This window comes from Toxotes jaculatrix, chromosome 15, assembly GCF_017976425.1.
Source record: "Toxotes jaculatrix isolate fToxJac2 chromosome 15, fToxJac2.pri, whole genome shotgun sequence".
Classification (NCBI taxonomy): domain Eukaryota; kingdom Metazoa; phylum Chordata; class Actinopteri; family Toxotidae; genus Toxotes; species Toxotes jaculatrix.
Window position 1 is genome coordinate 22,694,346 of NC_054408.1, and position 22,991 is coordinate 22,717,336.

Sequence of the window (22,991 nt, forward strand, 5' to 3'; positions counted from 1 at the left end):
CAGGGTTCTCGTGGGTACTCAGGAGAAAAGGTGAGTGTTTTTGTGAGCTTTTTTTTTTCAAGTGTTTTATTTATTCTTATCAGTATTTAAAACTGTCATATAAAACAATCATGCGCTGATAACCCAACCAACTACTACCATGTTGCAGGGTGAATCTGGAGAAATTGGGCTTGATGGGATCAATGGAGAAGAGGTAGGTGTTTTTTCATTGAGTCAATTTTTTTCTATGTAACGCATCATATAAAATGCTAAATGCTAAAGGCTAAATGTTTTCAGGGCATAAGTGGAGTGCCTGGACCAGTGGGAGACAGAGGAAACCCTGGCAGAAGAGTGAGTGACTGGATGCAGTTTCAATTTCATGCTTTTTTTTTTCCCCAACACATTTTTATGTCATATAGTTTGTGCTGATAAATGCTCACCAAACATGCGTTGTTTTAGGGTCCCAAAGGCTCCAAAGGACAAGCAGGAGACAGAGGAGAACTGGGAATCAGAGGAGACCCTGTGAGTGTTATAAAAATTGGTTATTGTGCCATTCACTGTCTGAATCAACAGTTATCTATAAACATGTTTATGTTAAATGAAATTTAAAATGTGACATCTGTCCAATAGGGTACAAGTGGAAGAGATAACAACCAGGCAGGACCCAAAGGAGACCCTGGTGATGCTGGACCACCGGTAATGTGCTGACCCCATTGTATTTTATAGAAGAGACATACTGCCAAGCATTTTCAACATTATACCTCCAGCATTGTTAGCAGTCTAACATTACCTCTCTGTTTGAATGGGTTTGACATACCGGGATATATGTTCTGAAATTATAGGGAGAGCCTGGTGAGGATGGAAACAAGGGAGGCCCTGGTGAACTTGGAAGAAGGGTAAACAATTTTGCTATGTTTTTATTTATCTTTGCTGAATACTTTTTTGGCACTGTTTGTTTACCAAGGCTTATTTCTTTTTCTTCTTCATTAGGGAGCTGATGGTAGAAGAGGCCCACCTGGAAAGGCTGTAAGTCCCTTTCTGGTAGTAACATACATTGTTTAATACTGATTTTAGTAACTAATAATGGCAGTAACATTTTGATGCTTGCATGTCATTAAAGGGAAATCCCGGAAGACCAGGAGCAGATGGTTTGCAGGGAGAGCCTGGTATTGGAGGACCTAGAGTAGGTTTATAATTCTTTACACCCTGTTTGGCAGATTATTCAGTCTACAAATACACTTGCCAAAACATGTATCATAGTAAATGTTGTTATTGCCATTAATACTTTTCTTGGCTGCATCAGCAATATGACAAATTGCTTTGACTGGAATGTGACTGGAGCATTTATCAATCTAGAAATTAGTGTTTATTCATTGCTCATGGGTTGAAAGTCTAACTTTAATATGCAAGAAAACAGTGCATCATCATTGTTTGGTTCTTTGTTTTTTTAAGGGTTCACCTGGACCGATTGGTGCCCCAGGACCCAGAGGAGAAGATGGGAACCCTGGACCCAGGGTGAGTGAACCTGTTAGGTCCATTTTATGAAATTAAATCTTCAGCTATGTTGGTAACATAGTAAACCTAATTCTAATGTCCTGATATTTTGTTTTCTAGGGTCCTGGAGGTGACCCAGGTTCCCCTGGAGAGCGAGGCAGAAGAGGAGCTCTTGGTCGCAAGGTGCTGAGGGGAACATAATCAAGTGTGGCTTATGCACTTCCATGACAGGGTTGTTTCATTTAAAAACACAGTGGACTAAGCCAAGCACTCTCATATTACTGGACACATGTGTAGTCTATTTGAGCAAACATGAAAGCATTATATGAAAACATCAAGGGCCTGCTTGTAAAAAAAACCAAAAAAACACCAAAAAACATAGGAGCTTAATTACATTTATATCAGCTGATCCAGCAGCTAAAAGTAATGTTTCACCCTTAAAGCTCTGACATTCTCCTTGAATCTTTGAGTATTTTTGTCTCTGTCTCATTATCTGTATCTCACCGTTTCTGTGCCATTGTAGGGAGAGCCAGGAGATCCAGGACCTAAGGGTGTTATTGGACCTCTTGGCCCCCGCGGCGAACCTGTAAGAGAAGAAATCACATCTTCTTTGAATGCACCATAATGTAAAACTGTAATAAAAAAAAACAGTATAAGAACAATCAAAAACATCATACATACTTTAATTCACGTCTTTATAATACAGTAGATGATTCTTAGACAGTTGTCATAGTAATTTTTCTTGTGAAAGAGTATGGCAGCAGCAGGAGAACTTAAGATCAACTTCAGGCTGAAAGTCTAAGAGGCAATTTTCTTACTCTGTCTTATATGTCTGAGAACGGATGTGGTGTGATTTTAGTCAGATTACTGCTTTTGCTGAGGATTTTCTGTCTTGAATGAGTACCATAACACAGGACAGTCTCATATAACAATGCTAAACACAGTTATGTTAGGACAAAAGGGAAAAGAAGGATGTTTCCCTTTACCTACAAGAGTGTGGGAAATCTGATTGATGAAGCTGTTTTTCTTCTTGTTTTCCTTACAGGGTGAAGATGGTAAAGATGGGGCTGGTGTCATAGGGCCCAAAGGAAGAAAGGCAAGTGAACTCTGGCAACCTTGTAATGTATATGTGGTGATTAGAAGGTTTGTCTTTTTCCGAACACACAAAAATAACTGATAGAAATTTAAAATCCTGACTGGAACTATAAAAAAATTGATGGCTCTGGCCTATTTCAAGATAGAATTATCAATAATTCACTGTTACAAATCTCACAGTCTAAGCAGTTATACACTCATTCAATGAGACAATAATTGTACAAATAATAATTAAGTATGTATGCATTGTTCTCTACAGGGTGATGAAGGCTTCCCTGGATTCCCAGGACAAAAGGTAATGGAGGACTCTCAAGGTGAAATTTCAACAGAGGTTGCAAAATATAGTGTTCCATTGTACACTCTTCTGTTACACTTCCACCACTAGGGAGCAGCTGGCGATCCTGGCAACAAGGGTGGACCTGGACCGAGAGGAAATCGTGGACAGAGGGTAAGTTTTCATACCCCAGTTGGATTTTGTTAAAGTGAGCATATGTTCTAAGTGTGACAGTACATACTATATGGTATCACTTATCAAAATCCCACAGCACTCAAGTTTGTTCAAGATAATCACTGGACACGTGATGAAACACTAGAGGACTGCTTTTTAGGTTTTACTTCAAATACTGTATATATGCATGCATTCCCTGCAGTGACTGAGTGTGACAGGAGCATGCACAATAATGTTGTCACTTTTCGGTCTATGAAGAGAGTGAGCCTTTGAGGTCAAGCTCTATTTCTGAACTATTGACAGATGAGTAGCTGTAAAAGTGAATTCTTTTCTTTCACTGTTAATTCTTTCCAGGGTGTATCTGGGAACATTGGTGCACCTGGACAGAAAGGAGAGATTGGACATCCTGGGCCATATGTAAGCAACTTAAAATTCTACATTATTTTTATAAACTGTGTAAATTCTGTAAAAATCACACAGTGCAGAATTTGTGTATGTCTGACTTTCCAATATATACTGTCTTGAGTGGTCTGTTTATGCTTGTGTCCTCTAAAGGATTTGAAACGTATGAAACAATGCAATACTGTAAAGTTCTTAACATGATTTGATATAAATAACTAGTTAAATACAGTACAGGAGTTAAACAACAATACAAAAAAATTATATTGCTGTGTGTTAGTCCATGCATGTCCAGCTGTTAATGCAACTGTATTTTTGCTTCAACAGGGTCAGAAAGGGCCGAGGGGACCAGGTGTTGTGGTAAGTGTTAGTTTATTTGTGTAAGATTTTACTGAATGAACAGAGCAAAGCTCATTTCTCTTTTCAACATCTTTCAACGTTTGTTTCCAAATGCCTCTTTGTCCCTTCAGCAATGTGACCTGGTCAAGAAGATTCGAGAAAACTGTCGTGAGTATAATTTAATAACTATCAGCGATGGCATTGCATGATACTGAAAAATAATAATGTTCATGTGCTGTGTGCTACATATATGTCTCACCACATTTTGTATCCTTTTCTCTACCAGCTTGCTGTTACGGTAAGTACAAAATTTTGTTTTAATTATATAATTAATTAATTATTAATTAATTATATAATTAAAAATCTTCTGTGTGTACAATATTAGGTCAGCAGGAATGCCCTCTCTACCCCACCGAGCTGGCCTTTGCCCTGGATGCATCTCAGGACGTTGACCGCTCAGCTTTCAACAACATGCGCGACACAGTCCTGCGCCTGGTCAGGAACATTACCATCGCTGAGAGTAACTGTCCAAGAGGAGCTCGTGTTGCTGTGACCCTATACAACAATGAAGTTACCACTGAAGTTCGCTTCGCCGACGCATTGAAAAAGCGTGCTCTGGTTCAGCGCATTGAGGGACTGCAGACCCTGCAGAATAACAAGAGGCGCAGTTTGGATTTGGCCATGAGCTTTGTGGCCCAGAATACCTTCAAGAGGGTGCGCAGTGGCTTCTTAATGAGAAAGGTGGCCATCTTCTTTGTCGGTGGAGCAGCTGGTCAGGCACAAGCAATTGCTAATGCAGCTCTCCGTCTCCATGATGCTGGAATCGCCACTCTGTTCTTGGTCAACCGTGAGGAAAGAGCACTCAGCAGAGCACTGCAGGTACAACAAAACAAACAATTCAGATATCTCAAAGGGGAATTTTACAGTAGACCAGTTTGTAAGGCATGTTTACTGTCTTCAAAGAAAAGAAAATTACACTGTACATATGTTGCTTCTTTTTGTACACCAGGCCAACAACACAGCTTTGGCCCAGGTAATTGTCCTTCCCAGTCCTGGAAGTGCACAGTACAATTCAGTCATCCAGAAGGTTATGAACTGCCATGTCTGCCTAGGTAAGAGTTCTGTGTTTGTACACTAATGTTTACAGTTAAGGATTATTAGGGTTTTTTGCTTGTTTTTTTGCACATCTTCACAGAACAATATCCATTTTTTTCAAACTATGATTTCTGAATTTTACGCAGATTTGCTGCCTGACACATTTAAAATTTGTTCTTTTTCCTCTTGATTCTTTTTCTGAGCAAATACACATGGAGAGAGAATACAGGATCTTATTCGTTATGTTATCCCATTTAAAAAATTTAAGAATAAAGAGATTTTTATTTTAGACAAAAAGAAGAAACATATACTGACGAGGGTACAAAAAAATCCCAAGCATAGAAGAAGGAAACTTAAGGAAGCTGAATGATCACATTACATTACATTACATTACATTACACTACATTACATTACGTGTTTTTCTTTTTCAGACATCTGTTCTCCAGACCAAATGTGCGACTATGTGCCCCCAGCAACCAGCCGAGATAGGAGGTCTTTCTCCGCAGATGTAGACATTGACATGGCTTTTATTTTGGACAGCTCTGAGTCTACCTACCCAACCATCTTTACTGAGATTAAACGCTACATAGCGCAGATAGTGGACCATCTACAAGTGTCTTCAAATCCCACATCATCCGTTCACCAAGCAAGAGTGTCTGTGATCCAGCAGGCACCTTACGAGTTCCTCCACAACAAAACTGGCTCTCCCATCCGCTTGGATATCGGCTTGACTGAACATCAGTCATCTCAAGATATTGTCAAATTCCTGCTGGAGAAGACACCACAGTTAGAGGGTGGCCGGGCACTGGCTGAGGCTATCGAATCGACAGTGGAGCAGGTGTTTGAGAAGGCACCTCTCCAACGTGACAAGAAAGTACTGATGCTCTTCGTGACAGGAAGTGTGGAGGAAGAAGAGGAGCGGCTGGTGCGTATCGCCACTGAGATCAAGTGCAGAGGCTTCTTCCTGGTCATCATGGGTGTGGGCGAGAAGTTGAGTGCTGGAGATTCTCGTGTTTTGTCACGCATGGCCAGTGAGCCATCGGACGTTTTCTTCAAAAGGCTGGACAGCACCTCACAGTTTTATGACAAACACATCCAGACCTTCAGCCAGCTGCTGCCAAAGTATATCAGCAGTAAGTTCAAGACAGTCAGTCCGTTTTAATGCTTTTTTGTTCACTTTTTAATTTGCTAGTTTGTACTCAGTTCTTTGTTACTTTTCTTTTTAGTTGAAAATGCTTTCTACATGTCACCTGAAGTCTCCAAAAACTGCAAGTGGTTCCAGAGTGACCAGCCACTAAAAAACCCATTCACATCATCACAGCAACAAGAGTAAGTTTTGTGATACACACACACACACACACACACACACACACACACACACACACACACACACACACACACACACACACACACACACACATATTTACACAATATCATTGTTCACTGTTAATGTGAAAAAACACAATTTCATTCACAATTTTTTGTATTTATTTTTATAGGAAAGACCAGAAACATCACGAGAATCACCAAGCAGTTCATCAAAGAAAGCACAAAGGTGAGATTCTGGATTCACTGAAGTGGATTTAAAATACTTCTGCAGACAATGTCAGTGTTTAAATGGTGTTTTATTTAGACTGGCAATTTCTGTTTTCTTTCCCCGGAGACAGGCATGCCAGGTAACCGCTAATACTGACTACACATAAATAAGCCATCAGCTCTATTGTTCACACTCTCCTCAGACTGGTGGTTACACACATCACAACAGAAAAATAACCTCTGTTTAATTTTCCTGTGCACTGCCCTGCTTTGACAACTCTGTCTTACCACCTCAGATGCAGATGAGCTACACGTCTCTAATGTCACCTCCAGTGGCTTGAAATTGCGTTGGAGCAACCCAGACCCCAAATTCTTCGTCTATTTTGAGGTAGTGGTGACAAGGTTGCCCGACCATGCCCTGGTACTGAAGACCAATGTCTCAGGCACCCAGCTTTCTGTGGACAACTTACAAAGTGCTCAGACATATCATGCTGTGGTCACCGCCCACACTGCCGAGGGCCAAATTGTCTCCACCCGCAAAGGCATCATCACTACCAGTAAGTCCATAAAAACACCTTTACCAACATGTTGGAAGCTTTCATCCCTCAAGATGGCATTACTGGTTACAAAAAAAAAAAGAAATTAGCTTACAGAATTTGCTGCACTATAGTAGCTGCATCATGACGGCTTGTTTCACTCTGACAGAAGCGGCAGAGCATAAACCAGCCAGCCAAGTCACCAGTCCTGTAAATACCACACCACTGGACAAACCAGAAGCTGGTGAGTGACTGCGCGTACATGTGTATATAAGTGTATTTCTGTGCGCGTGCATAATGTTTTTTTTCTTCTCTGCTTTGACCTGTATTGTGTAACTTTGAAGTTGTCTTTGAACTCTCAGCCCAAATGTAATGTTTTCTCCAGACTTATGTGGTGCAGTAATGCATTCGTGTGTTTGGCTGGGTTTCCTAAGCAGTGTAAACGTGATGGTTCAGCTCATAGAACATAACTATAACATACTGTGCTGTAATTCAGCAACATTTCAAGTGAACTGTTGCACAGATGTGTTACTAATGACATGACAAAATATACTATAGGTCATTTAGGAAAACTTAAAATCATGGAGTCTTCGTTTGTAGGTTAAATCTTTTGCATAATGTGTTTTGACAAACCACATGTCGAAATATCAGAAATATCACATTCACCTGCCCAACGATCATTCAGTTATAATTCTAAGAATAGCAATGTTGTCTTCATTTAAAAAAAGTCAGATACCTCAGCTATCGCTGCTTTCTTTTGTTTACTAGCACTCTGCAGTGTACACAATGCTGTTCTAGAAAGGAATTAACAATGCACACAAGACTCCAGTGGATTTTTGTCATGATTAGCTGTGTGAATAAATATTTCTGGGGTTGATTTCTGGAAATAAGATGCAGATAACCTGGACCACACAGCCATGCAGATGCACTAACATTTAACAGAAACTGTAGTTATAGCTAACTAACTTTGCAGTTCACTTGTAGAAACTTATGCATTATCGTCTTTCATTCTACTGACAGCTTTTAATTTTCAAATGTAAAAACTCTTAATAATGCAATTAAGCTGACCCCTCTATAGAATGCCATGTTGAATGCTATTTCTTTTCCTCTGTAAGAATGAAACATATCACACACTAAGACTCATTTGACCCCATTAGACCCCTTTCAATACCCATTAATTCTATTATGAATCTGTTATCGGCAACTTTTTAACAGCACACTAGAACTGCTGTATGCCTCACGTACTTGTACATTTAATCTTAACATAAACTCATCCTCTCTCTCTGTCTCTCTTCCATGACTGCTTGTTTTTGCATGTTCTAGTTAATGAATTTGCAGACCCATGTTCACTTGACTATGACCCTGGAATGCCGTGCAAAGACTATCAGGCTAAGTGGTTCTTTGACAGAAAGAACGGGATCTGTACACAGTTCTGGTATGGAGGTTGTGGAGGCAATGAAAATAGGTTCGACACTGAGATGCTCTGCTTGAAAAACTGCATGAGGTCAGGTAAGTGGTTGTTACTGCCAGGCTCTGGGGAAATGTGCCTGCTGCCTGGTGTGATGGCATAATCTAATGCAGCGTATTATGGGCTTCAGCACCAGATACCAAGACCCACAACTGACCTCTCACTAAACCCCTCTCCAGAACAGCAATTGTCCAATCATAGCTTACCAACGAAGCATAACTTGGCATGGCAGGCCTGTCAAGCTATGGATTTCTCCACATGCCAAAATGGTGTGCATGGGGCTGTAATGAGAGAGATACTTGTTTGAGGGGTGTGTTTATTTCCTCTAAAGTAAGCTTCAAACGTCAGTATACCTGACTAACTAGCTACCTACAGTAGTAACCTAGTTTTACCCCAGGTCTAAGGAGCATGTCATTAATTAACAGTATTATTATACCTGTTTGGAAGTGGAAGATCCATCACATGGAAACCACATGCTAGTTTCTCTGCTTGTAATTTTAGCAGCTCTGTTCTGCTCTTTCACTTTCAGCCAAACTTGCTGTTACATTTACCAAATTCCTTGATTCTGCCTCATCCTCAAAACACACTGTTTTAAAGAAAACAAACATTGAAGCATAAATCCAACCACCGTCTTACTTGCCCAATTATCTTAATTTATAATACACTACTCTAATACATGAACAATGGTGCTTCCTATGCAACAAAATCTGCACAAGGAGGAAGCTGGGGTGGATTAATGGATCAACAAAACACAGGACTTTGACACGCAGGACAGCTGTGTGTTCCTGTTTGAAACCAATAGTAATCATTGATTCTTTTAACCATGACCATTACACAACCTTAACTGCGTGTTTACTGTTGTAACCATGATGACAAAGGTCCTCTAACCTTGATGAAGTTCTTATTTTAGCCCAAATCACGGTCCTTCCTTAAACCTAGCCGAGTTAGTTTTTGTTCCTAAACCTCACCAAACCGTGACCATTCCATACTCTCAACTGCATGTCTTTAATGTAATCATGACAACGAATGTTTGATATGCCTGCCGCCATAGAGCGCTATTTCATGAGACCCTTCTATGGGTCGCCTCAGAGGGGCTTAGTGAGTGGTCAATTAAATATAAACAGTTCAGAGAAGCTAAAGGAAAATTGCTCTTATTCCTAATGTAACGTTTTATATTTTTAACTGACCTGTATTGATGGGATAGTTAAATCATGTTGTAACCTGTCACTGATCACGAGGTATTAGTGAATTGTGGATTACGTTCATACCAATGTGGTCACTTACATGAACGCTGCACTTGACACCATTTTGAAAATCCTCCTGATAGTTGTTCACTAACTGAGTAAAAGTCTGTTCCTTTAAGATGAAACTACATTTATACTTTAATGTTTCAACAGTGCCAGAGCCTCAGCCAAAAATGCAGCAGGAAGAACAGGTGGAGATCCTCCCAGCTCCTGGTGAGATCTGATGTTTACTCACTGAGAATAATAAGCCTTCAATAACATGAACAGTTTTCTGTGGACATATTTTGTTGCTGCTCCTTTCATTCTAACTCCCTGCCTTGACAACATAAGTGACTTTAATGTGGTTGCATGTGTATGCTATGCAAATGCTAGCCAATATGAAAGGAAAAAAGCTCTTCCTCCTTGGTCTAGTTCTTGTTCTAGATTTAAACAAGCAAATCCACATCCTGTACACATGATGTGGATCAGGACGACCACCCCTAATGCCTGGCGTATATCTGGCATCGAGTCACCAGTGTTGCATTTTACATGTGTTACATAATTCAATTTCCACAAACTGTTCTCACTTAGCAAAACAGCAAGTCTTTTGTATTCAACTACACACCCACCCACTTCCTCCACTGGCCCTCAGATGATCTGACTGACGGAACAAGTAAAAAGCCAAGCATGGAAAAATGAAAAAGTTATGCTTTTGTCACAGGAGCAATCCAAGTCATAGCCACAGATGAAATGAATAGAAACCCTTGTTCGCTGGTGCATTGTTTTGTTTTTTTTTTGGGAGCAGACCTCATACAGAACAAGTTCAGTTTGTTAGTACCTCGTCAGCATTGCTGTAAATTGGCTCAAGATACTTAGAATAATAAGAAGTCTGCTCTAAATCAAATGCACAAATGTTATGATTTTTGAAGGAATAAAAATCTGCTGTGAAACATTCAAATGTTTCACAGTCCCAATTTCATTCCACAACAGGAAAAAGTCAGTGGCAAAATACTTATTCTTTGTCACTTCCCTCACAGTGGCCTCTACAGCCGAGGACATTTGTCAGCTTCCCAAAGAGGAAGGCTCTTGTGCCAAATTTGTCCTCAAGTGGTACTATGATGCCCCCAGCAAGAGCTGTACACGTTTCTGGTATGGAGGCTGCGGCGGAAACCAGAATCGTTTCGACACACACGACCAGTGTATGAACTCCTGTGGAAAACCAGGTACATGTCATGTTCATAGTGTCGGTCTCCTCGTATCAGTGATCACTTATTTGGCAATGCACAGGCAACTGTTGAATGAAGAAAAACAGGACAAAAAGCAGCACTACGGTTAAGCTAAACAGTTAAGCTGCAGTGTGGCTTTTCTTCAGTAAAGGGTACATGGAATAAAGGGTAATTTTCAGGAATCATCTTAGATTCACAACACCATTAGCTGCAACGAGCAGTAAGAAATCCAGAAAAACTTTACTGTGCTCTTAATTTTTTGTGACACAGCAAGCAAAATAAACCAAGGTCTTGCAGCTTTGAGTTGGAATGCAAAGTGTCAACAAAATTTTACCCATTTATTATCTCTGGGATGTTCAGATGAATAATTGCAGCATTTACAGCACACAGTCTGAGTCTGTGATAAACTGCTCTGCTGTCTTCTCTCAGCCTAATTTCTGTGGACGCACATTGCATTCATCAAAGACAAAAGTTGCTATTTTCTTGTTATATTTCATAATTACATGTTCCATGTCTTATAATTATGTATGTCAGCAAGTATCTCAGTAACTGCCAAGCTTAATTGTACCACATACCCCATCATTATGCACAGTGGAAGACAAAGACATGACAGGATCTCCCATTACTCTGTTTGTGGATTCCCAAACACTTGTACATAGAGTATTCTTATTTTCAACTATATTATACTTCTACTCTCCTACATTTCAGAGGGGAATGCTTAACTTTATTTAACAGCAATATTTAGCAGTCACTTCTCAGACTAAGATTGTACATAATTGTACATATCCACATGTGATAGGTTTATGAAATGCATCAAGATCCCTGTCTCATAATTACGAGATTCAGTATGACACAGATAAATGATAAAGATTTGTGATAAGGATCTTGTAATTAAAAGACATATCATAATTCAACACAAAGTCTGTGGATTGCTCCCCACTGTAAAGATGTACAGACTAACCTTGTTTTTCTTTTCCATTCATCACCAGCAGCCGTCAGCCAAGGAGTCATTGCTGCAATAAGAACATAGGACAAAAGTGACAAACATGGCCAGCGTTTGCCCCTGTTCAGGGGAATCTGAGATGAACCATCCAAACTGGCCACACTGTAAAGATGCAACACCAAAGCAATGTTGGCTGCACTGGATCCACAAACATGGACTTTATACCCCAAATTCTTGAAGTAGTTATTTTCACGACAAGAAGGAAGGCAACACGATTTGCTGCATGATTTGTTTTAACCTACTGGTGCTACATATTTGTGTTACAGGTGGCGTTGTTAAGTGCATTCAGTTTTGTAAAGTCAGTTTTTCTGGAACATCATATGAGTTTTCATATTTTTTAAAGTGCAGTTTTATGATTAAACAAGAAACATATATGAATATCTTGGACAGAGATCAGCAGTAAATCAGTACATACAGGACTGGCATTATTCAGTGCAGTAATCTTTTTTATATTGTTTTGTTTTTTTGTTTTTTTTTTTACATTCCACATTCACACAGAAACATAGCCTTTTATTGATTTATATTTCTGTTGAACATTCCTTCACTATTTTACAATCACAGAATCCACAGCAGTGTTTATTTGTGTGGCAGTGTGTGTATTTAAATGACAGTGACCAACTGCTCGGATGCAAAAATATTAATGTAACATAAAGTGCACTTCTGGAGCCACTGCCTCAAAAACACAATATCCACCTATTGAGAAATGGAATGTACTTGTCAAGCTGTTTTTTTTTTTTTGTTGTTTTGTTTTTTTTTTTTTTTTTTTGTTTCATTTGGTTTTACTGAAATTTGTGTTTCATTTGGGTATAGGGGAAATAAAAATGAATTAGACTTTCTAATAAACATGAGCAACTGATTCTTTTCTTTCTTGTTTTGAATTAAGTCTTGTCAAGTTACAAAGATTCAGAGGCACAAAATTAGTGATGGGAAATAAATGTCCTTTTGATTCCTTTAATTTTCCACAGGTTAAAGTGAAAAGGGGACCAGCTGAAATATTAGTGCACGTGACTTTCAAGAGGAAAATAAGATGATCCTTTTTGACAGATTTGATTTTAGTCAGATGCTTAAAAGTATTCATCCAAATTTTATTGTTGGGCCCATGCTGCTAAGCATACTTTTGTTAACTTTTTATGTCATCAACATCTCCATGTTCCAATAAAGTTGCTGTCAAACAGCAGATAACATGTAGATACCAAATACAGTATAAAGTGGAAAAACTTACATAGTAACTGTGTTTACACTACAGGTCGTACAGCCAAGTATTACATCATATATGAGGTTGAAGTGTAAATGCAAATGTGTAGTATAACTTTAACATTATATCTAAGTACCCAGAAGCTCAGCATCTGTCATCATGCATTCACATGGAAAAAAAGAAAAGTTTCATTAAAAATGAAGATGTTTTTATGGACTGATGATGCTGAAGACAGGAGGGTCAACATACAGTCATCCCTTTGAAAAGGCTGTGGAACAGTAACTGACAGAAAATACATTAACAACATATTACAACAGGGCCTCTCTACATTTAAGATAAGACTTCAGCCTTTCCTCTGTGATAAAGCTTATTGTCAGGGCTGGCTCAGCTGAGTCCCGAACCATCCTGTAGTTATGCTGCTATAGGCTGATGCTTCTGGGGGAACTCCCATGATGCACTGAGCTTTTGTCTCTTCTTCTTTCTCTCTCCTCATACATTTGTATCACACTGCCGCATGTCATTAACTTAGTGTCTCTCTCTCCTGTAGTTTGTGCTTTTCCTCTCTGTCCTCTCTCTCCTAGTCCTCACCCTGCAGGTGTCTCCGACTCTATCTGACACTACTACTCAACACAAATTACTGTTATTTGGTGCGACTGTCATTGTTGACATTAAACCTACATGTTTCACTGTCATCATTATCAGTGTAACATCCAGTCTGACAGTGCTTGAATACAACAGTATATACAGCTGTTCCTGCTCTCTCTCTCTCTCCTCCATTCCTCTCAACTGTTGGGTTTCTGTCTCTAATACTGTAAAGTATGATTTGGTGCTATATAAATAAAACTCAACTGAAATTGAATTGAAGAGAAAACAATGAGGTCAAATTCTCAAATTCTGTTTGGGAATTGCAAGTTTGGGGGAAATAAACAACCTGAGTAGCAGTTTGTTCTACAATTACAGACAAATTGCATGTGGTGGGTTTTAAAGCCTGATGTTACTATTTTTAGGGCAAAAAAAAAAAAACCAAAAACTGAACATACATAAAGAAAATAGCACTGAACAGTTTAAATGAATGAATACCTATAAAGGGGTATTTTTGTCTAGTCCAACAAATGATAAGCTTTTTGACAAGCTGACAAATCCTACTTTCAAACAGGACCAAGTGTCTTAACATCTGGCTCTGGAGCAGCAATTTCAGCTCTCAGACATCTGACCAACTAGAACATTATTTTCCAGACATGAATTTGCTCACCTCTTGGTATCACAGGTTTACACCTTCATAGCTGCCACAGCAAGGTTGTTTTACTGCATCGTGTTTGCTGGTTTCAGCTGTTTTGCCCTGTCAACTGTGCAGACTGAAAACAAAACACTGTATTTAGTCACTACAAAGATGAACATGTTAGGGCTTTGTCTGATGAAGAGAAGATTAAATATTTGGTCAGTGATTTTAAAAGGCTCTTCACATACTCAACACTTCACTTCAGTATTTCATCACCGCTTCATTTCACACCACGGTCCACTGCTTTTTCCCCAATGTGCAACAGCAAGGCAAATGTCGGTAACAAAGAGTCAAACTAAAAGTTAAACACAAATCCTGTCGTAATGGAAACAAGGACTGAATTGAACATATAATGTACACAACATGGCCTAAAGTAATGTGGCCAAAAGTGTGTGGAAACCCCTGTCTATGCTGAATGCCTCCAGTTAAGGGAAATCTCAATGCCACTGCATACAATTAAATTTGAGGCAATAGTGTGCTTACAATTTTGTGGCAAGAATATGTGTTTGGTCGTTTCCTGTTTCAACATGACAATGCCCCTGTGCACAGTGCCATGCCCACAAGAAATTTGTTTCCCAATAGGATGTGGAAAAACTTGACTAGCTGGAGCTGAGACATGTATGAACTGGAATGCCGAATGTGAGCCAGGCCTTTTCACCCAGCATCAGTGTTGGACCTCACTAATGCTCTTGCGGCTGAATGGGAGCAAATCTCTGCAGCCAGGTTCAACATCTGGTGGGAAGAAGAAATAAAAGCTGTTTCAGCAGCAGATTAATGCCCATGGTTTTGGAATGAGAGGCTCAGCTATAACACATGGGTGTGATAATATGTCCACATACTTTTGTCCATGCAGTCTATACACAAATAGCCATAACAGCTGAATAGAATCATTCTACAGGCACATTTCCAGTCATTATGCATGATTAATCCTAACATTCTGGTTTGGTTATTTTGGTCTTACACACTTTGCTGTCAAGCCTCTAGTTAAAATGGGAGTCAGTGTTTTGAATGTCCCACATCACATACAGTTAAATCTCGTTAGCATATTATAACATCACACTAGGGGACAATTATTCAAATCCAAAACCCTAACTGAAAACAACTGCTCAGAGTTAGTGGTGAGACTACCACTAGTTCTGTCTTCTCCCTGTGGGTGGGAATTTGTACTTTTGGACAGATGTGTTAAAGATTCAAACAGCTGTGTCTTACTTGCATTCACACATGTACATACATGCAAACCTTATTTTATGCACTGATACACACCTAAACGATGCACTGTTGTAATACTGTATGTTTCCAGTGTATCTCACTGGAGCTGATCAGTAATACTTTTCTCGGTAGCCATTTCTTTCTCTGCAAATGCACCACAGCACAATCATCCCTGCGAGCATCATTGTGTGCACACTCTGCTGTGCAAATTGATTACATATGTGAAAGCTGATACAGTCAATCACCAACTGTTGCTGTCATCGCTGCTCCAAAAACCAACGCCATGTTAGTGTTGTACACAACAGACGCTTCTTTTCATATATTTTCGTGAACATATTCTGATAGATTCACAGTGTGATTGGTCCAATGAGAGGTTAAACTGACAAGACTGTGTTAAAGAAACAGTGGAGGTGGACTTGTTCTCCTGCTGGGAAAAAACAGATGCCAACTGAGCCTAATCCCAACCACCTGAGTGGGGGCGCTGTAGAAAACACAGCTTTAGCAGGAGGGAAGCATTTGAATGAGGGAACAGACTTAGACACGACACCTGCTGTGTAGCTGTTTTCCCAGCAAGTCCACCGTCTGGCAGTAGCTTATTTAAACCATATATTTATACTCATATTGACAGGCTACTGTATGGAGTCTACAACTGGTAAATGCATGTGTTTAATGAACATGAACATGAACTCATCAAAAGCCAAGATGTCCCAGTTTTTCACCAGTACTTAAGCGCAGCATGCGTTTGTGGGGCTGTGTGGAGCTGGAGATGTGAAAAGATTCTCCACATGCAAGTGAAACCTGATCCGTGCACAAACATTTAACAATCTGTGAATAAATACACAAGAGCATCACAAATATTTGTAGACATTTGCATCCATGGGAAGCTTTGCCAAAGCGGAAAAAATCAGAAATGTGAAGCTGAAGTTAAAAATCTGCACCTAAAATGTATACTATGAACACATTGTTTTACATATGCTCATATTGCTTGGTATTTGTGTAACACACATTTCTAAGTACCCAAAGTTACGCAAAATTCATTCCAAACATTTGTAAATCTTTTTCATTTGTAGATCACGTGACACACATTTGTGACCATTTCCATATAAAATGATTATTTATGTTTTTATAACATTTCAGCTGATTAAAACAAGATTTGTAAGACAGACACGGAGCTATTGGACAAAAAATTTCCACTTTTGCTGCAACACAATATGTCATCTAGCAACATCCCGCAATGGTTAATCAACTAGTACTCAATCTTTTTAGATAAACTGTCAACCTCACAACAGTTAAGACAGAGGATAAATGATTGTTGACAGAATCATCTTCTAAGGTTGTAAAGTCCTCTTTGTTAAGTCTCAGCTTTTTCTTTTTTTTTTTTAATGCAGGACTGTTTAACGCACATTTTGTTTTAATGCATCCATCATTTTCAGATTTGTTTGATGTGATCCTCTCCTAAGAGTATTTCATAGCCAGGCTAAAAAGTAGGGTAACTAAGAAAAAAAAACTAGAAAAAAAAACAACCAAAAATAAAGAAGTCAAAAAAAAAACTTGCTTTTCAATGTACAATGAAGAACAGAGGCCACAGCAACTGGCGCTTGTGTGTCAGAATTTCCACACTGAGCAGAGTGTGACTAACAGCAGCTCACTGTGGTACACTGCCGAGGCATTCAGCTCGTGCCAAAGCAAACCAGCCTCTCTCTTCCAACATGCAACCACATGGCAGAATATAAATTAAAATAAATAACCTCAGCACCATTAAATAGTGCAAATCATTATTTCGGTGATGGAGGGAAGGTGGTGAATGGGTCATAAAGAAGATGTGAAATAATGGGAATCCCTCTCCAGTTTTTCTTAGTTACAGTTTTTCTTTGTGTTTAACCTTTTTTTTGGAAGCTTTCTCCACCAATGTATTGGACATTTTATGGATATAGGTGTATATTGTATCTATTGTCATAACAGTCCATGCAACATTTTTAGTATTTATGGTTACATATAATAAGGCAATGATGTTTTAAATGTTTTTATCTCCACAAATCTTAATCTTGTGCATCAGAAATCAAATGCTGCAAATACTTGTGTTGTTCACAGTCAAGCTTGCATATTTTAATTGCCTGCATGCAAAATGATGAAAGCTGGCTGATACTCCATTCTGTGGCTGACTGAAGCTTGTTTCATCTGGAAAGCCATTTATTTAAAACCATTCACTTCTCTCTAACTCACAAACAGGAACACATTCAGCCTCATTCCCTTACGTGCAACACTTTCTTCTCCTCTCCGTGACAGTGTAATATTATCAGGAGCCATTTAGACTAGCGGGGCTGTCCTTGCTTCCAGTTCACTGAGCAGGCTCCTTGAGTTCTACCATATGGTGCCTTTACCAAACCAGTGGTTGTGTGGTAATTTCCACAAGCTGATGATTCATGTATGGCCATGGGAGTGCCAGAGTAAACAATGTCAGAGGAAAGACTGCTGCCGAGCTTTGTGCCACAAACTTAAACTATTCAAAGACATCACTGAAAACGTGTGGTTTCTCTGAACACGTCTGGAGAAGCTTTGAAAACCAAAGGCCATTGGTTTCATCTGCATCAACTTTTTTGAAGATGAGTGAAATACTAATTGGGAGTTCAAACTGTGTTTTCATGTTAGGAAACCCAAGCAAAAGAGCTTTTAATAGGGCCTTGAGGCTGAAGTGAACCTCTCGGTGAACGATCATGTAGCTGTGGTTTGCTCAACTACTTTCAAATTGATGAACTTGGCAAGGTTAAACTACGAGCGTGGGAGCTCTGCTCCATCCCTGGTGGCTTATACTGTTTGTGGCCAAAAGAACAAGGGGAGGGGAAAAGAGTGAGGATTTTATTTTATTTTATTTTATTTTTTTTTACTGCTGTAGCCATCCCATCGATGACTCACACTGCTGGCTCTGCATCTTTCCACAAGAGCCATAAAAGTCAGGGCCTGTAATGACTTTCACATTGAGCAGCAGAGCTGTAAATGCACTCCCACTATCTGCAGCTCCTGAGTCACAGCAGAAACCACCAGCAGACTCATCTCTTCCTCCTCCCACTGTTTCCTTTGGCTCTCCCTCCCCAAACCAAGCATTCTGTGGCATCCCCAACGTGCTTGTCAGCTATTGCCCATTCATGGTCAGGTTAAGTGCTGAGTATACAGTCTGCAAATTTCCCTGGATGAGTTGTACTATGCCAAGCTAAATGTCTAACATGAAAGGACAAAGATGTGAGAGAATATGAGGAGCAAAAGTTGCTCAACTCTTTTTTTCTATTTTCCTTTTTGTCCTTGAAAACATTATGAACTTGGACTAACAGAAGGGTCACCAGGGTTCTCATGTTCTCACTGACTGTTACAAAACCAAAAAGTTTTTTTAAAATCTTTTTTTATATTTAATTCAGTTTTGCTCATACCTGTAAGTTGACCTCACCAACACATGTATGAGACACCTAACATGCTGTTTTTATCTAAAGCTTGTTGTGTTACTTGACAAAATTCACTGCAAGTTACTGAAAGAAATCTGAAAACAATGCTGACCTTCCACTTCAGTGTGCTCTCCTTCCCTGCCTTGGGGAGGCGGTGTGATTATATATCACCCACACAGTATGGCATTCGCTCTAACTGTGCAGGCTCATAGGTCTGCACAGTTCTGTTTCATCCAGAATGACAAATCAAACAACTCACCCTTTCCAGAGAGTGTTGGTGAGCTAGGTGTTGCTGTCCTGGCAGTCCCCAGGACTGGTCAGTGTAAATACTGAAATGACTGATGCCTGGATTCCACTTACTACTTCAGTTTCAGGGTCCTGGTCTAGGTCATGCTGGCTCACTGGCACACTGCCATGGCTTCCTGGGGCAAGTGAATAGAACATATTGTTATATGAGTCACTGTTGTTAATAGAAACACCTGTGCTTTTTCTATGATGACAAATGACAGATGAAATGGGGTTGAGCTTCCGGAGAGGGCTATGTTTTGAGACAATTTCTCCTTTGGCCAGGCTCCTTATATCCTCTTTAAAGGCCTCTTGCTGCACATTTCGAACAACTACTGTTCTTGCCTGCGTAAGCTCATCTGCTTTTGGCGTATCTCCCTCTGAAGCTGTAGCACAGGATCTGACCTTCTGAAAAAGCTTAGCCAGTCCATGTGTCAGCCTTTTCCAGCTTGAAAAGCGTGTGAACCTGTGTGAACCAAACAGCATTGCAGAAGTTCTTGTAGCAAAGGTTGCAACCAATGGACGCACGTCCGCATCCGTGTCTGGTTCAACGAGCTCAAAGAAGTCTGAGTAGGAGTAGCTCCACTGTTTTTCTTGAGAAAAGAGCGTCCTGAAAACCAATTTGTTTCTGCCAGGAGCGCATCTTGTACTGGTCGTGTGCCATGATCTGCAGGATTGTGTTCTGTGCTGACAAAGTACCACTGTTCTGGGTGTGACGACTTCCAGATGCGTGCGACTCTGTTAGCAACGTACACATAGAACCTCCGGTTGGTGTTGTAAGTATAGCCTAGTACAACTCTAGAGTCAGTGTAGAACTTCACTGAGTGAATCTTGATGTCTAGCTCGTCCACTAACATGTCGGCAAGCCCGGCTGCGAGCACAGCAGCACAAAGCTCCAGGCGAGGCACAGTATTGGAGTGACATGGTGCTAATTTTGATTTTCCCATGCAGAATCCTACATGACTATGTCCTTCATCGTCGACAGCTCTGAGGTAGGCCACTGCAGAGATGGCTGTATTTGACGCGTCGGAGAAGACACATAGACACAGGTAGGTATGGTCTTGGTAAAGTTGCTCAAGAGCTTTGAGTGAGTCTTTCCAACACCTCCACTGAGTTTCTTTTTCAGCAGGTATTGGGGTATCCCAGTCATAGTCTGTGCACAGATCTCTGACAATAGCCTTGCCTTGTATTGTTATTGGAGCCACAAATCCCAGCGGGTCGAATACACTGTTGACTGTAGAGAGAATGCCCCTACAAGTGAATGGCTTCTCCTCTTTAGAGACAAGGAAGATGAAGCTGTCACTTTGAAGGTACCAGTTAAGACCCAAACTTCTCTTCAGGGGTAGAAGCATGTTCTTTAGCATGTCCTTCAGGCAGAAATGCTTCCATCACTGCATTATGGTTGGATACTATTTTATGCAGTCGTATGTTTGAGTCGGCTAACATTTCTTTGGTCTTTTTCAGGACTTGGATGCCGTCGTCGTCAGTGGGGAATGAGGTAAGTTCGTTGTCAACACAAAAGTTCCTGAGAACGAACTGTTTTGCCTCTGTGCCATATTCTTCGTGACCTTGCAGGGCCGCTCTCCTCAATTCATATATAGCGAAAGCGGGAGAGGGGCTATTGCCAAAAATGTGTACAGTCGTGCGATACTCTGTGATCTTTTTTGTGGGGTCACTGTCCTCAAACCAGAGGAAGCATAAGAAATCACAATGTTCCTGGCAGACCTTGAAGCAGTAGAACATTTGTTCTATATCCGCCGCCACTGCCACAGGTTCCTTATAGAAGTGAGTGAAGACTCCCAAAAACGTGTTATTCAGGTCAGGGCCACTTAACAGGATGTCGTAAGGGAGATGCCGTCGTGCTTGACGCTGGAGTCGAACACTGCTCGCACCTGGCCTGGCTTGCGTGGATGATAAACTCCAAACATTGGTAAGTACCAACACTCTTGTTCTTCGCTGAGTGGTGGGGCTGGTTCAGCATGACCTGCCTCAAAGACCTTCTGCATGAAGGCAACTATGTGTTCTTTCATGTCTGGCTTTCTATCAAGCATGCAGCGTAACGTTGCAAGATGCTTGACTGCTTGCGTTCTGTTGTTAGGGAGTCTACACCTAGGTTCCCTGAAGGGTAGTGGCGCCACCCAATTGTTGGAATCATTCATGAAGACCTCCCTGTCCATTATTTCCAGGAAGGCTTGGTCTTCTACAGACATGGCAGGCTTATCGTCGTCCAGTGTTTGCTTGAAGACTCCTTTGCCAAGGCTATCGTCTTCAACAAACAGGTATTTTGGCTCGTTAGCCTTTGGAAAGTAATGGTGATGCACTGGATGATGATCTTGACTTGACTGTAGACCCACAGATGTCAGTGCATTTTGATGTGACAGTTTGAGGGTGTCCTTTCTCTTGCTCCCCACCTTGCTCTCTCATAGTTACAAGGCTCCCACTCATCCATGGAGCCAGATCTGGGTGCTGGGTGCTGTGTTGGCTGGTTGATGCACAACAACCAGCCAACAATTTGTTATTGTTTGTGCACAACACAAACAATAAATACTCTTCTCTTTTAGATAAGCTTTCCTTTCATCCAAAGATTTGCTCCTGAAACCGCGACACTTCCTAAGGGGGTGTGGTTTATTGTGGAGTGGACATTGCTTATCTGGATCAACTATCATTTTCTCCGCAGGACTGTTGCGGTTGCTATCGAAGTTCACTGAGACCTCTGTCTTTTTGACGGAAACTGGTGTTTTTGTGTTGCGTTTAAAGGACTGCTCCACCTTCCCCATGCTTGAACCACCTGTGAGTGGGGCAAAGCTCGGATCGTTGAGTGCTCTGGCTTGATCACAAACAAACTTAGCGAAGAAGGAGAAAGGTGGGTATGATGAGCGATATTTCTCTTTGTAATGTGATGCTACAGAGACCCACTTGTCATGCAGGGAATATGGCAGCTTCTGGACAATTGGAATGATGCCACAAGAAGTGTCCAAGTAATTGAGACCAGGCAGGAATCCATCCGCCCTGGCAGCTTCAAGCTCCAAGAGAAGATCTCCCAACTCTCTGTCTTTGATTTTCTCGATTTGAGATTCTTGGAAACTCATCCAGCCTCTTGAGGAGTGCATTTTCTATAGCTTCGGGTGCTCTATAGCAGTCTTCCAACCTTTGCCATACCATATTCACACCTGCAGCTGCTTTGTAGATGTGAACTGCCTGTATTCTTTTTGCGTGTTCAGATGATTTCTGCCCAAGCCATTTACACAGCAGATCAAGCTCCTCCCTCGCTGTCAGGTTTAAATCCACTGTAGACCTGTGAAAGGATTGTTTCCAGGCCCAATAATTTTCAGGATGATCATTGAACCTCAACAGACCGGAGCTTATCATCTCTCGACGAATTAAATACTTGGCCAGATTGGTTGTAGATGATGAACTGGGTTTGTTGGTTCTGGAAGAGACACCAGTATGTGGCTGAGGAGGTTGGTGGCTACTGCTGGTTTGTCTTGTGTTGTGTGATTGCGCCCGATGGCTGTAACTGTGTAGATTTGCACTGTGCGGACGTTCTTGTTTCAGGGAGCCACTCCTGAATACACTTTGAGTGTGAGGGTGATATGGAGTAGGATCATCCTCCTGTCTGAATGTTTGATGAGCAGGTAAGTCATAGCAGCTGAGTTCACAGTTGCTGACCTCGCTTGACTCGTCTTTACCTTCCCCCATGTTGTTTTCAGCTGTATCACCATTGTCCATTGTTGGCTGGCGCATCTGT

At 40.7% G+C, this 22,991-nt stretch overlaps 1 protein-coding gene across 1 annotated transcript in view; it reads left to right on the plus strand.

Moving 5' to 3' along the window:
* Positions 1–12,685, plus strand: part of LOC121194552 (collagen alpha-3(VI) chain-like) — a 31,688-nt gene extending 19,003 nt beyond the window's left edge. Inside the window, exons 14-42 of the mRNA XM_041057486.1 lie at positions 4–30; positions 149–193; positions 277–330; positions 439–501; positions 610–675; positions 822–875; positions 970–1,005; positions 1,100–1,162; positions 1,432–1,494; positions 1,594–1,656; positions 1,997–2,059; positions 2,519–2,569; positions 2,828–2,863; positions 2,954–3,016; positions 3,371–3,433; positions 3,743–3,775; positions 3,886–3,922; positions 4,041–4,052; positions 4,140–4,633; positions 4,764–4,866; positions 5,281–5,982; positions 6,076–6,178; positions 6,349–6,404; positions 6,682–6,942; positions 7,091–7,165; positions 8,245–8,430; positions 9,787–9,846; positions 10,650–10,835; positions 11,828–12,685. Coding sequence (XP_040913420.1) covers positions 4–30; positions 149–193; positions 277–330; positions 439–501; positions 610–675; positions 822–875; positions 970–1,005; positions 1,100–1,162; positions 1,432–1,494; positions 1,594–1,656; positions 1,997–2,059; positions 2,519–2,569; positions 2,828–2,863; positions 2,954–3,016; positions 3,371–3,433; positions 3,743–3,775; positions 3,886–3,922; positions 4,041–4,052; positions 4,140–4,633; positions 4,764–4,866; positions 5,281–5,982; positions 6,076–6,178; positions 6,349–6,404; positions 6,682–6,942; positions 7,091–7,165; positions 8,245–8,430; positions 9,787–9,846; positions 10,650–10,835; positions 11,828–11,868 — 3,159 coding nt within the window. The 3' untranslated portion in view covers positions 11,869–12,685. The remainder of the gene's footprint in view (positions 1–3; positions 31–148; positions 194–276; positions 331–438; positions 502–609; positions 676–821; positions 876–969; positions 1,006–1,099; positions 1,163–1,431; positions 1,495–1,593; positions 1,657–1,996; positions 2,060–2,518; positions 2,570–2,827; positions 2,864–2,953; positions 3,017–3,370; positions 3,434–3,742; positions 3,776–3,885; positions 3,923–4,040; positions 4,053–4,139; positions 4,634–4,763; positions 4,867–5,280; positions 5,983–6,075; positions 6,179–6,348; positions 6,405–6,681; positions 6,943–7,090; positions 7,166–8,244; positions 8,431–9,786; positions 9,847–10,649; positions 10,836–11,827) is intronic.
* The last annotated feature ends 10,306 nt before the right edge of the window (positions 12,686–22,991 follow it).